The sequence below is a fragment of the Ammospiza caudacuta genome, chromosome 2 (assembly GCF_027887145.1).
Source record: "Ammospiza caudacuta isolate bAmmCau1 chromosome 2, bAmmCau1.pri, whole genome shotgun sequence".
NCBI classification, from domain to species: domain Eukaryota; kingdom Metazoa; phylum Chordata; class Aves; order Passeriformes; family Passerellidae; genus Ammospiza; species Ammospiza caudacuta.
Window position 1 is genome coordinate 119,081,293 of NC_080594.1, and position 15,454 is coordinate 119,096,746.

Consider the following 15,454-nt stretch of genomic DNA (forward strand, 5'->3'; position numbering starts at 1 on the left):
CCATGGTTGTTTGGGGAACTAAAAAAAATATATATATTACTCACTCCCCCTCCCACCCAAAAAACTTCAAAGGGCCTTTTTTTAGAAATCATGTGCAATGCCTTTAAAAAGAAACTAGTTTGCAACTATGACTAACATTTGAACAATAACCCCTGTCGAATGAGAGAAAAAATAAAATTTAAAATTAAAATTAAAGTTAAAATTAAAATTAAAAAAATCAAAACCCCTCCCCCAAAAAACCAAACTATGACTAGGTTGTGGCAAGTTAAAATGGGGGAAGCGAAAGGTGAACACCACTAAGCTATCCGTTAAGGTGGGTCCAGACATGGCTCTTAAAAAAAAAACCAACCAAAAAAACCTCCCCCCAGCAAAAAACCAACAAAACAAAGAACTTCATTGTCCCTTTGCAATCTTTTCAAGTTTAAAAAAATAGTCAACTTTGCCCTCCTGTAGCGGTTCAGTGAGTTTATCTCCTTCTGATTCAAGCAGCTTTGCACTTTGTTTTTTTTTTTTTTTTTTGGAAAAACACCACTTCTATAAAAACACACAAGAAACAAACTTAGTTTCAGTTTAGTCACGAGCTAGCCACAGGACTTTGCTGAACACAAACTCCTGTCATGGGAGACTCTTCTCTATCAATGCCTTGCCTCATGGCAAGGTGTCCTTCAGTCATGTAATGAGCAGGACCTGTATTAGCAGAAAACTGGTACGTGGGATGTCCAGCTATGCCAGTTTCTTGGCGCGGATTAGAGTAGACTGTTAAATTCATGTCCATAGCTCCGTTCTGTCCAAAGTCCAAGGTGTTAGCAGCCACTGGGCGGTTCTGATAGGCCTGATTGCCTTGGTTACCAGTAGAGGAGGAAGATGTAGAGGAAGAAGTAGTTGAGGAAGACAGGGATGTCATGGAGTGGTGACTGTGGCCCACCTCCATAGAATCCTGGGTGGAGGAGCTGTTTGTTGGAGAATTGTAGACTCTCGGCCTGGTCCGGCTGCCCAAGGCTTGCTGTCCATGGTGGTGGTGGTGGTGGTGGTGATGGTGGTGGTGGTGGGAGCTGTTGCCGTGGTGATGGTGTAATGCGTTCTGTTGCTGAGGGTTGACATGGAAGGTGGTTTCCTGAACCGGGTGGTTCTCCACGGTGACCTGGGTGGGAGCTTCGGTGGCTGTCCAACCGATGGGAGGGGGAAACTGCTGCCGAACCTGCAGAATGCCAAAGACAACGCTGACTCACAGCTGTCCTTCCACCCAAGCACAGAATCATAACGGCTGGGACAGACCATCCAACCATCCAAAACCATTCGGTCATCCAACACCATCCAACCATCCAACACCATCCAACCATCCAAAACCATTCAGTCATCCAACACCATCCAACCATCCAACACCATCCAACCATCCAAAACCATTCAGTCATCCAACACCATCCAACCATCCAACACCATCCAACCATCCAAAACCATTCAGTCATCCAACATCATCCAATCATCCAACACCATCCAACCATCCAAAACTATCCAACCATCCAACACCATCCAACCATCCAACACCATCCAACCATCCAACACCATCCAAAACCATCCAACCATCCAAGACCATCCAATCATGCAAGACCATCCAACCATCCAAGAGCATCCAATTATCCAAGATCATCCAAGAACATCCAAGAACATCCAACCATCCAAGACCATCCAAGACCATCCAACCTCCGACCACCTTGTCAACTGAGTGTCACATCCAGTCAGTTCTTGAACAACACATGAGAGATTAAGTTATTCATATTTATGCCAAATTTCAAAATGTTAACCGAGCCTTGAAGTTGCACGATTATTCTAGAAATGTAGGCATGCCCTTAAAATTAATTTCCAAGACTTTTCTATTTTGAACAATATATGAGAGATTAAGTTATCATATTTATGCCAATTTTTTAAAATGTTAACCAAGCCTTGAAGCTGCAGGATTATTCTAGAAATGCAGGCAAGGTACTTAAGAATAATTTCCAATACTTTTCTATCTTGAACAATATATGAGAGATTATTTATGCCAATTTTCAAAAAATTTTAACCAAGCCGTGAAGCTGCAGGATTATTCTAGAAATTCAGGTATGTACTTAAGATTAATTTCCAATATTTTCTATTTTGAACAACACATGAGAGATTAAGTTATTCATATGTATGCCAATTTTTAAAATCTTAACCAAGCCTTGAAGCTGCACAATTATTCTAGAAATTCAAGCATGCCCCTAAAATTAAATTTCCAATACTTTTGTATCTTGAACAACACACAAGAGATTAAGTTATCATATTTATGCCAATTTTTGAAAACATCAACCAAGCCTTGAAACTGCATGATTATTCTAGAAATGCAGGCAATGTACTTAAGAATAATTTCCAATACTTTTCTATCTCAAACAACACATGAGAGATTAAGTTATTCATATTTATGTCAATTTTTTAAAATCTTAACCAAGCTTTGCAGTAGCACAATTATTCTAGAATTTCAGGCATGCCCTTAAAAATAATTTCCAACATTTTTCTATCTTGAACAATATATGACAGATTATTTCTATTTATGCCAATTTTTAAAAAATGCTAACCAAGCCTTGCAGTTGGACAATTATTCTAGAATTTCAGGGATGCCCTTAAAAATAATTTCTAATACCTTTCTATCTTGAACAACATGTGAGAGATTAAGTTACTGTATTTATGCCATTTTTTTTAAATCTTAACCAAGCTTTGAAGATGCAGGATTATTCTAGAAATGCAGCCACGTACTTAAGAATAATTTCCAATACCTTTCTACATATACCTTATGGAAAATGAATGCACATCCTGAATGTTATTTTCAAACACTTAAAGGAAGTCTGATAAGTGACTTTGGTGTCAAAATTATAGGAGCAGCTTTACGTTATAGTAATAATAACAGCATTTGTATAACACTTAGTAAAATAAAGCCCTGACCTCTGGCTCGGGAGCCTGGAGAGAATAAGCAAAGCAAATGAAATTAAAATGTTGTAGCTCATACCCTGCAAGGTGCCAACAGCATTAGAGGAACCACTGGAACAACACAGCTGATTAAAGGCTACTAAAAAAGCAGTTTTTGGCTACACAGCAATGAATGATCTACACCGGGGAGAATCCATGGTTTTGTGTGCCCTGCATTACCTGTGGGCTGTGTGTCTCACAGTCCATGGCCTGCACAGCAGCAGTGAAGTGCCCACCGCTGTGTCGATGCTGGTGCGTGGGGTCCGACCGCGCCCTTCCGCTGTTGCTCGTGCCAGAAGATCCACCTGGAAAACCCCAACGTGCTCAGTGACCAAAGGGACACAGAATTTACAGCTATCAAACAATGGCAGCATGGAAGGTTTACAAAGTGCTTCAAGGGAAAAGTATAAGATCAATGTTAATCACTCACATTTTTGCTCATCTAGTTGGGTTTTTGGGGGTTTTCTGTTTACCTGTTCCAGCTGATTAAAATAATTGTATAGCGATCATGACTGGTATTTTTTTGACAGTATGGAAAAAAATTGACATTTCAGAGAATCATGGAATATTCTGAGTTGGAAGAGACCCACAAGGATCATCCAGACTCCCAACAATCCCACCTGGGCACCCCTGGCAGTGCTACCAAAGGCTCCTGAAGCTCTGGCAGCCTCAGGGCCGTGCCCATTCCCTGGTGAGCCTGTTCAGCACCCAACAAACCTGTTGATGACCAAAACCCACCTGAGCTCGAAGATGTACTAGAGGTGGTTCCTGAAGACTGTGACTGCTCCATGGCAGGACTCGTGGACACGCTGTTACTCGTGTTGGTACCTTCGTCCGCCGTCTTCTTGAAGAAACTGTGCTGCAGGGCATAGTAGGGCTGGATTCGTGTCTTGGGGTCATAGTCAAGCATCCTTAAGATGAGGTCTTTGAACTTCAAGTAGTCAGCTACAGTATGACCTGACTCCCCAGCACGGCGCCCGCCCGGCCCTCCTGTCTCGACTCCCAGGATATTGTGGAGTTTGCGAGTTGCCGGTGGTTTGTATTCCTGTGGGGAGGGAGGAATGGCTGGCAATCAGTGTGTGAAGCACAGATTCTGTACAAAAACTCAAATCAAACCAGAAAACTGTTCAACACAACTGGAAATGTTATTTGATTGGCAAGACAGAACAAAATCAACAAGAAAACTGCATTTTCAGTAGGATGACGCAAAACAAACAACTCAGCTGCGTTTTCAGTAAGACAACGCAAAACGAAGTAACAACTCACCATTTTATATGTTTTTTAACATATTTATTATTAATCTAATTGTTTTACCTACCCTTTTTCCATCTTTGGTCTTCTTCAAGTTCCAAGTGCTATCTGGCAACTTCTCAAAGAACTTTCTTGCTTTGGGTGCTTGGTCGAGGATGTGGGTTGGTGGAATCCCCAAAACTTCCACTATTTTATTCATCTGATCCACCTGTCCCAAATAAAATGGGTTGGTGAAGGACAAGTGACAGCCAGCCCAGCTGTGGCACAAATGTCAGCTGTTCACACAAGTTCTAAGCTAATTAATTTAAGAAAAATTTAATATGGACAAAACAAATTAAGGAGTAAGAGGGAGACACAGAAAATGATGAATAGATAATTTTGTGTCCTGACAAAAGTTGTGTTATTGATCAGAATTACCAGATTTTCCTAATTTATGCATTCTAATTAAACAGATGAAAATCATGATGGGGGTTAACAACAAAACCCCCAATTCCTGGGAGATAACTCACCTCATTTGCCCCACTAAAGAGAGGCTCTCCAGTGTGCATCTCGACTAAAATACACCCAAGGGACCACATGTCAATAGCAAGGTCATAAGGCATTCCCAGTAGCACCTCTGGTGATCGATAAAAACGACTCTGGATATATTGGTATATCTGCAAGAAAAGCATCTCCAAGTCACCATCACACACAGCACCCCAAGGGACTGAAAATCCCAAGAGACAAAACACAGCTGCCATGAAATCCCATTCTGGTGCAGGGAAAGAGGAGGTATCAGGGATAATAAAATATATACATGTATAACATTAATAAAAGTATCTAATTGTTAATTTCCACAAAAAGAGCAGAAAGTTCAGCTTGAGTCATGTCATGTTTTTGTAATTGTGATTCTTAATATTTCAAAATTATCTTATTAGTGATAAATAATTGATTTGGATAAACAATTCAGATATGATTTCACCTGGTCTGTTCCTTCAGCCCTTCCTTTTAGTTTATAACAAAAAGTTTTTTTATTAATCTAAATCTCTGTCTCATTGCTGCTTTCAATCCAATATTCCATATTCTGATCCACTACTCCTAAATTTATCCTGGGAAAAGGCAATGGGGTGCTGCTGACCAGAGCCAGCTCCTCAAGAGACAATTGGGGCACTTTTGGTGACCTCAGTCCATGAATTCCTGAATTCTTTTCCTACAGATCCAAGCTGCAGTGTCATAATCATAAACAGGGGACACGCTAAAGGAATGCTCAGGGAAAGAGGAATATAAATGGAATAAGATACTCTTTTATTATTATCTTATTTATTTATACTTAATTTTTTGTTTTATTTATTAGCACTGCAGATTTCTACCAACAAGTGCTGGTGCATTCTCCACTGAGAGCCAAGGAGAAATAAAAAACCATGGAAAATTTAAAATATGGTGGATTTTTATCTACTGGGACACTGAAGGAAGTGGTGGATTGTCAAATTGTTCAAAATAAGGTGTGGATGTGACACTTTTGGACTTGGTTTACTGGTGAACATGGTGCAGCTGCTTCATGGTTGGACTTGATCTTAAAGATCTTTTCCAGCCTTGACAATTCTGGGATTTTGAGCTCTTGTGGACTGTGGATCTCTATTTAAAATTGAGTTATTATTTTAAAACTGTTGTATTTGCATTTCCCCCAGATGAAGGGAGGAATGATGAATCTGACTCCATGTTCTCAGAAGGCTAATTTATTACTTTATGATATTATATTATACTAAAGAATGCTAAACCATACTAAAGAATACAGAAAGGATGAAGACAGAAGGCTGAAAAGATAATAATGAAAACTCCTGATTCTCTCCAGTCTTGGCACAGCTTGGCACTGATTGGCCAATGAGTTAAAATAATTTACATTAATCCAGTGAAAGAATCACCTGTGGTAAACAATCTCTCAAGTATTCTTTAATATATTGTATTAAAGGATGCTATACGAAACTATACTAAAGAATACAAAAAGAATAGTTACTGAATGCTAAAAAGATAATAATGAAAAATTTGTGACTCTCTCCAGAGTCCTGGTACCACTTGGCACTGATTGGCCAATGAGTGAAAATAATTTACATTAAACTAATGAAACAATCACCTGTGGGTAAACAATCTCCAAACACATTCCAAAGGAGCAAAGCACAGGAGAAGCAAATGAGATAAGAATTGTTTTCCTTTTTCTCTGAGGCTTCTCAGCTTCCCAGGAGAAAAATCCCAAGCAAAGAGATTTTTCAGAGAATGTGAATGCCACATAAAACCATCATGAATGGAGCTCAATGAGCTAGATGCGTATCACAACATAAAAATCCTACATTTTTCACCAGCACAAACAGAATTCTCACCGATTTCCCCCCAAACTCACCCTCTGCCCAAGCTGACACGAACTGCCAAAATCCACGATCTTGATGGCGCTCCTTTTGGGGTTGCAGAGCAGGATGTTCTCTGGTTTTAGGTCACAGTGAATGATGCTGAGCTCGGGGGTGGCCAGGAAGAGCAGGGCCGTGCACATCTGCTGCGCGAACTTGCGCGTCAGGTTGAGCGACACGCCACGGAAGTTGGTGTTCCTCAGCAGGTCGTACAGGTTGTAGGACAGCATCTCAAACACCAAGCACAGGTGGTTCCTGAACATGAAGTGACGCTTCAAATGCACTGGGGAAAAGGAGGAAACGGCATTAATGCACTCTGGGAATGAGGGGTTGTTACAACACAGCGTGGAGGAAGGAGGAGCGTCAATAAAATAACAGAGCGTCGTTTTTCTTCCCTGGGTCTGTGGTGTTCACAAAATGTTTCTGCCAAGGAGGCAGAAATTTCTGTCCTATTGGAAAATAACTCCCAATATTACCAGTTGGATTGTGCCTGGGCCAGTCTGACCCTCGCTGCTGGGCCAAAGGCAGCAACTGTGGTGTATCACCCCAGAGATACCTTGGCTTGCTGGAGATTGCAGCTGGGCACTGAACAAGTCCAGGCTTGTTAGGAACTCCGTTTACCTCAGGAGGAATGGCTTCAGGCGATGGTGAAGAGAAAAAGGATGGATTCTGCTGGAGGGTTTAATGTCCAGTGGTTTATTCCATGGTTACAGAGGTCTGAACGTGAGCAACTGCTCCAACAGAATCCTGACCGCATGGTCTCATTCACCTTTTAAGCTCAGGGACAGGGGGAGGGGAGGTACAGGTGAGCCACCAACCAGGTGAGAGGGGCAGGGTCTCAGGGGAAGATGACACCCAGACAGGCCAATGACCCCCAGGCCTGAGGGGCATCCTTTGAACTTGACCAACCACACGAGCCTTGCTGGAATGTTAAGCCTGATTGACAGGACTCACTCAGCATGGGGGCAAGGGGCAAGGGAGAGAGGTATAGGCACACCTGGGGAAGTGACCTGGAAGTCTAAAATGGGACATTACAGCACACCACAACACTGTCCTGAAGGACAAGTGGGCATTTCCACATTCTCAGGTGCACCTCAGTAAAACTGCAAAATCTTGTGAAATCTTTTCAATGCTTTAATCAATGAGTAGGAAGCTGGGCACTGAGTAAATAAGAGCACTGGGTTTTTTTCTGGTTTCGTGGTGTTTGAAAAATATTTCAGCCATGCCTGGGGTACAGAGGGGCATTTTACACATCCTGGGGTGCAAAAACTTGTGAAATCTTTTAAATGCTTTAATCAATGAGTAGGAAGCTGGGCACTGAGTAAATAAGAGCACTGGGTTTTTTCCTGGTTCTGTGTGATATACAAAATATTTCTGCCATGCCTGGGGTACAGAGGGGCATTTTACACATCCTGGGGTGCAAAAACTTGTGAAATCTTTTAAATGCTTTAATTAATGTACAGAAAGCTGAGCGCTGGGTAAAACAAGAACATCAGTTTTTTCCTGGTTCTGTGGTGTTTCTAAGGAGGTACAGAGGGGCATTTTACACATCCTTGGGTGCAAAAACTTGTGAAATCTTTTAAATGCTTTAATTAATGTACAGAAAGCTGAGCACTGAGTGAAACAAGAACATCATTTTTTTCCTGGTTCTGTGGTGTTTATAAAATATTTCTGCCAAGGAGGCAGAAATTTCTGTCTTGGAGGGCAAGAGGGCATTTCCACATCCTCAGGTGCACCTCAGTAAAACTGGAAAATCTTGTGGAATCTTTTAAATGCTTTAATCAATGTGTAGGAACTGAGTAAAATAAGAACATCAGGGTTTTTTCCTGGTTCTGTGGTGTTTATAAAATATTTCTGCCAATTTCTGCAATGCCTGGGGTACAGAGGGACATTTTATACACCCCTGGGTGCAAAAACTTGTGAAATCTTTTACATGTTTTAGTCAATGTATACAAAGCTGGGGACTGAGTAAAATAAGAACATCAGGTTTTTTCCCTGGTTCTGTGTTATCTACAAAATATTTCTGCCACGCTTGGAGGACAAGAGAACATTTCCACATTCTCAGGTGCACCTCAATAACACTGGAAAAACTTATGAGAACTTTTAAATGCTTCTAATCAATGTGTAAGAAGCTGAGCACTGGGTAAAACAAGAACATCAGGTTTTTTCCTGGTTCTGTGGTGTTTCTAAGGAGGTACAGAGGGGCATTTTACACATCCTTGGGTGCAAAAACTTGTGAAATCTTTTAAATGCTTTAATTAATGTACAGAAAGCTGAGCACTGAGTGAAACAAGAACATCAGGTTTTTTCCTGGTTCTGTGGTGTTTATAAAATATTTCTGCCAAGGAGGCAGAAATTTCTGTCTTGGAGGGCAAGAGGGCATTTCCACATCCTCAGGTGCACCTCAGTAAAACTGGAAAATCTTGTGAAATCTTTTAAATGTTTAAATCAATGTGTAGGAAGCTGAGTGCTGAGTAAAATAAGAACATCAGGGTTTTTTCCTGGTTCTGTGGTGTTTACAAAATATTTCTGCCATGCCTGGGGTACAGAGGAGCATTTTACACATCCTTGGGTGCAAAAACTTGTGAAATCTTTTAAATGTAGGAAGCTGAGCACTGAGTCAAACAAGAGCATTGGGGTTTTTCCTGATTCCATGGTTTTTACAAAGTATTTCTGCCATGCTTGGAGGACAAGAGGACATTTTCACATCCTCAGGTGCACCTCAGTAAAATTGGAAAATCTGGTGAAATCTTTCAAAAAGCATCTTTTAAGTTTATTGAAAGTTTAAGCATCTTATTTAAGCATTTTATTTAAGTTAAAAGCATCTTTTAAGTTTATTTAATAGCATCTTTTAAATGCTTTAATCAATCTGTAGAAAGCTGGGCACTGAGTAAAATAAAGGCATTGGGTTTTTTCCTGGTTCTGTGTTATTTACAAAATATTTCTGCCATGTTTGGAGGACAAGAGGGCATTTTCACATCCATGGGTGCACCTCAGTAAAGCTGAATTAACCAAAAACTTGTGAAAGGATTATTGTCAAAGTAACTTATCACTCTCTTACATATACAGAGGAAATATTTAATTGTGAGAAGAATTTAAAATACACAATGACATCACTGCAATTTATAAGCTGATTACTTCAATTAATAAAACTGATCAATAATCCCAAGGAATTGTATCAATTTCCTTTCAGTTTATGAAAGGAACCAATCCAAGGCTTTTTTTTTATTAAATAAATTGAAATATTCATCACATTCCTCTGTTCAGAGGCCAGCAGGGTTTGCCACTGTCAAACCTTCAGGTTGCCACAAGAAAACTGAAATAGGAAAAACATTTCAGGGAAAAAGCAACATGCTTTTTTATTATCCCTTTCTGGGATAATAAAATCTTGAATATGAGCACCATGAGAATTCAGACTTTTAATTAAGGTGGATTTTTGGTCAGCTTGGTGCCCATGGATTTGTCTTCTCCATTCTCCCACAGCAGCTCCTTCTGTGTCCTTTACAACTCACCTGAGATGGAACATTTTGCTCCCACCCTGGTGCCATTTCCTGCCACACATCCTTGTCCAAATCCCTGTTCTCTGACCTTTGGAATTCTCCTCCCACCATTCCATGTCCTGCTGGGCCTCCTTCACTTGGTTCCAGCTCCTCCCCAGAGTTCCTGAGCTTGCTGGACCCACCAGCTTGGCAGGAACCACCAAATATCATCACAAATATTCCAAAACAGATCTGGCAATCAGCTGGAAGCAGCCTGAGCTCCACAGCAAGATCCAAACCGTTCATAATGCAATAAAAATGAGGAGTAATTAATCCCATACCTATGTAGTATTTCATCTCAGTGTCATGTTTGTTCATCAGCTCGAGCAGCCTCACTTCAATCTGGGCCTGGTTTAGGAAAGCCTTCTTGTTTTTGATGATTTTGATGGCCACCCACTCCTGCTCCACTCGGTCATAAGCCTTCACAACCTGCAAGAGAAAAATCCATCAGGAAAATCCGACTTCCAAACCCATCCAAACTCCCTTGTTCACCTTTCTGAATTCAGAATTCTTCTTTTTAATCTTATTTGTTCTGATGATACAATAAAGCTACAACTCATTTGATGTTTATTGCAGTGATGTCACTTTATATGCAAATAAAATTATCTAAACCAATACTGTAAAAGGACTGGTAAATCTGAGAAAAACTAAAACCAACAAAATAAAATCTCCATCCTGATCCAGCTGTCATTGTTAAAGCAGCTTCAAATCCAAATATTTCCCTCAAATTCCCAAATTCTGACTGAGAGAAGGTGCTGGCTGCAACTTTAGCCAAGGTTGCAGCCTTGGCTAAAGCTGCAACCAGACAAAACAAATGCTGCTAATGACATTTATAGGAGGTAAGATCCAGCACTAACTATTGTTTTAAGTTAAAAACCCAATTCAAGCTAAAAACCTAACTCAAACTAAAACCAAAGTAAAAATGTAACTCAAACTAAAAACAAACTCAAGTTAAAAATGTCACAGATGGCAAAAGGTGGAGGATTTCTCATTGTAAAATGCAACACACACTGAAATTGAATTAAATGTTTTCTGTAGTAACATGAAATAGCACAAGATCTGAGTGTCTGAACAGGCACTCGGGATAACAGGAGTGAGAAAAAAGAGTTTTAATTTCAAAATAAAGCAGAAATAACACTCCAAATGAACCACACCTGTGATCCACAGTAATGATAAGAACACCTAAGGAGCCTTTACCTGTCCAAAGGATCCTTTGCCTATCAAGGAGTCGATCTCATAGCGGTCCATCCACTTCTCCCCATTTTTCACAATGTAGTCGTAGTTGTCATCATCATAACCATCATTGTAAACTTTCCTCTCCTTTTTGTGACTGGAATCATCTCCCTGGCCCTGCTGATGCCGCCGTTTTTTTTTTGCATAGTAAACCTGGAGGGGAAAAGGAACTTCCTTAAGAGCCTTGCTTAGAACTGCAGCTCAAGAAAAGAGGAAAATCAACTTTTCTTCAGCATCCTGTGCTTTGAAAGTGGAATTTCTACAAGTGAAAACCAAGCAAGCCTCTCCTCCTATTGCTGTGGTTGAGTCAGGTCATAATTCCAAAGGAAAGTCTTGAATAATTGAAAAACTGGGAAAGCAGAGCTGAAGAAATGTACTGACACTAATAAATAATAATAATAACTCTGATAAATGTACTAACACTAACAAATAATAATAATAATAATAATAATAATAATAATAATAATAATAATAATAACTCTGATAAATGTTCTAACACTAATAAATAGTAACAATAACACTCATAAACATGGTAATACTGATATGGAGTTCATGGGTGCCAAAGGAACAGAAACACCCCAGCACAATGTGCACACAGTAAAATTCAAAATGTTAACTAGCCTGGAAAGAAGAATTACCATTGATATTCCCACAAAACTGGGAAAGAACTCCAAGAAGTCATTAATCACCATAAAAATATCTTCACAATCCCTTTAATTGTCAAAAATTTCAAACTAACTGATGCTTTCCTGTGTTAACCCGAACAACTTTATATTTTCCATTTGTCTATAATATTTCATTCAATAATTAAGAAAAAACACTTCAGCATTTTCCTTATAAGCTAATCACCATAAAAGTATCTTCACAATCCCTTTAACTACCAAAAATTTCAAACTAGCTGATGCTTTCCTGTATAAACCTGAGCAACTTTGTATTTTCCATTTCTCTATAATATTTCATTCAATAATTAAGGGAAAACACTTCAGTATTTTCATTCTAAGCTCTTAGAAACATTAATAAAGTTTTATTGAGCTCAAAGTGTGCTTGTGCCACTCATTGAGCTCCTTGTCCTGCAAGCTCAACATTTGTTTATAAAACAACAGAAAATAAATCCCAGGATAAAAGATTTCCTGTGTGCTGGACAGAAAGCAGGACTGTGACAGCCATGACCTCAAACAGGACGTGAACAACTGAGAGAAAACCTGATTTTTTGGATCTCTTGATGAGATTATTTGTAAAAAATCCATTTAAATCACGTGTTGTAACAAACATCAGTGCATTGAAGGCAGCTGCAGCCATTACCTCATTAATATGCTTGTAAGTTTTGATCAAATCTACGGAGAGTTTCCTCAGTGGAGCAGTGGCTGGATCACGAAAAGTTTGGGGCATCCGCCTCTGGAATGGGAATATGACAGAAATTAGAATAAAAATAGGAATTTAATGGTATAGTTACTGCATCAAACTGTGAAATTCCTCACAAAAATGAGCTATTTAAATGCAACAGGTTTTTTTTAAACTAACAATAAGAAAAATCCTACACCCAGTTTAGTTGCTTTTTGATATATTCATCATTTTTAATGTATTAAGAATTTTTCAATAAGGGTAAATTCCAAGATTCCGACCTCTCCTGCCACTACACCCAAAAAGTTTAATCCAAATCTCCTTTGACCACAAAGATTCTCCTCCATCACTCCTCCCCCTCAGGACTGACACATGAACTGTCACCACATTTAAGGTACACACATATTTAAGTTCACAGGAACTGCTGGAGAACTGGGCCAGCTCATCACATTCAACTGCATTAAATTCCAAATAAATATTGGAATAAAATAAAACCAAAATCCAGGACTACCAAGAGACAAACCATCTCCAAAAGCTGTGCCCAGCACTGCTGGACAAGCTCTGGGAATTCTGTCCCACCCAGCCGGAGTCTGATGGGGACTCTGGAGAGTGGCTGATCCCTCAGCCTGCCCCTCTCTCCATCCCAGAGCACAGGGCACAGGGCTGGGTCCAGGTGGCTCTGGAATGTCCCCAGGAGGAGCCCCCAGAGCCCCTCTGGGCTCTGCTCAGGGCTGGGCACTGCCCAGGGCAGAAGTTGTGCCTCCTGTGAGGGGAATTGCTGGGCTCAGGCCCTGCCCGTGGCTCTGGGGCCATTGCTGGGCCTGGAGCAGAGCCTGGGCCTGCTCTGAGCTCTGCACACAGGGACAGACACAGGGACAGACACAGGGACAGACACGGGGACAGCCACAGGGACAGCCAGGGACAGACACAGGGACAGCCAGGGACAGACACAGGGACAGACACAGGGGCAGGCAGAGACAGACATAGGGACAGACACAGGGACAGACACAGGGACAGCCAAGGACAGACACAGGGACAGACACAGGGACAGACACAAGGACAGACACAGGGACAGACAGGGACAGACACAGGGACAGACACAGGGACAGACACAGGGACAGCCAGGGACAGACACAGGGACAGACACAGGGACAGGCAGGGACAGACACAGGGACAGCCAGGGACAGACACAGGGACAGACACAGGGACAGCCAGGGACAGACACAAGGACAGACACAGGGACAGATACAGGGACAGACACAGGGACAGACACAGGGACAGACAGGGAGAGACACAGGGACAGACACAGGGACAGACACAGGGGCAGGCAGAGACAGACATAGGGACAGACACAGGGACAGACACAGGGACAGACACAGGGACAGACAGGGACAGACACAGGGACAGACACAGGGCCAGGCAGGCCCAGGCAGGGCTCAGCCCCTCTCTCTCCCTGGGGCTCCTCTCCAGGCTGAGCAGCCCCAGCTCCCTCAGCCTTTCCTGGGCACGGAGCTGCTCCAGGCCCTTGCTCAGCTCCAGGAGCTCCTGGCCCTGCTGTGCTGAGGAGCCAGAGCTGGGCACAGCAGCCAGAGGTGCCCCCAGGGCTGGGCACAGGGGCAGGGTCAGCCCTGACCTGCTGGCAGGGCCCATCCCAATGACCCCCAGGACACTCTCCTGGTCCAGGGACAGCTCGGTGTCCCCAGGTCCTTCCCCAGCAGGGCACGCCCAGCCTGGGCTTGGTCCCCTCAGGGTGCAGGACAAAAGCCCAGTGTGAGTTTAAGCAACTCCAGCAGAGAAAAGCCTGTTCTGTGCATGTTTTCCATGAGAATTATTGAACTAATAAATGAGTTATTAAATAGAGATGTCTAAAGAAGGCCTGGAGGTGGCACTCAGAGCTCTGGGCTGGGCACAGAGCACAGCTGGGATTCATCCTGCAGACCTTTCCCAACCTAAATGATCCTGGAGTTCAGTGATAGCAACTTGAAAAAGCAGAGTTCACCTCCTGTGACTGAGGAGAGTTTGCCATTGCCAAGTCTACCTTCTAGTTTTTATACAATAACTTAATACTTATAACAGTTGCTATACAAATAACTACTTTTCCCTCTATGACAAAATAAAAAGAATCACATCAAAGTGACTCAAAAAAGGTCTCACAGAAAGAAATTATAGAGAGTTTGTGCTTCTGAAACTGGACATGCACTGAGGTACCAGAGGGACCACCCTAGAAAGCCAAACTCCCCTTCTCCTCCTGTGTGGGCAGGGGAAAAACCATTAATTTTATTTTATTACAAGTACAAGCACTTTGTAAACATCAGGAAACTGTTTGAAAGTTTCCTAAACAAACCATCAGACATTTACAAAACATTTTTGTTTCTTCCTTTCATCTGGCAAACAAATGTGGCCCATGAAATAAACCCCACCTCAAGGGGATCTTTAGGATCTCTCCCTCAGCACTGAGCAGCAGCAAGTCCTGACCCAGCTGTCACTGATAAAGCAGCTTCAAATCCAAATATTTCCCTCAAATTCCAGAATTCTGACTGAGAGAAAGTGTTGGGATATGGGAACACTGGTGGGGTTTGCTGGTGAAAGAAACCAGGAGGTGGCAGAGGAATATCAGGAATATTGGCAGGGATGCATGAGCAGAACGGGATTTGATTTTTGAGGGAAAAGTCTCAATGTGGAAGAATTCCATAGTTCAGACCAACTATTCCCACAAAAAATTGCTCTGATTTG

General features: G+C 41.7%; 1 protein-coding gene across 4 annotated transcripts in view; it reads right to left on the minus strand.

Moving 5' to 3' along the window:
* Positions 1–497: 497 nt before the first annotated feature.
* The window catches only part of DYRK1A (dual specificity tyrosine phosphorylation regulated kinase 1A), a 91,866-nt gene continuing 76,909 nt past the window's right edge, over positions 498–15,454 (minus strand). For all 4 annotated transcript variants that reach the window (XM_058824858.1, XM_058824859.1, XM_058824860.1 and 1 more), the window contains 9 exons: positions 12,683–12,775; positions 11,345–11,533; positions 10,429–10,576; positions 6,605–6,891; positions 4,740–4,886; positions 4,298–4,438; positions 3,718–4,024; positions 3,160–3,284; positions 498–1,198 (listed from right to left, as the gene is read on the minus strand). In XM_058824858.1, coding sequence (XP_058680841.1) covers positions 575–1,198; positions 3,160–3,284; positions 3,718–4,024; positions 4,298–4,438; positions 4,740–4,886; positions 6,605–6,891; positions 10,429–10,576; positions 11,345–11,533; positions 12,683–12,775 — 2,061 coding nt within the window. In that variant the 3' untranslated portion in view covers positions 498–574. The remainder of the gene's footprint in view (positions 1,199–3,159; positions 3,285–3,717; positions 4,025–4,297; positions 4,439–4,739; positions 4,887–6,604; positions 6,892–10,428; positions 10,577–11,344; positions 11,534–12,682; positions 12,776–15,454) is intronic.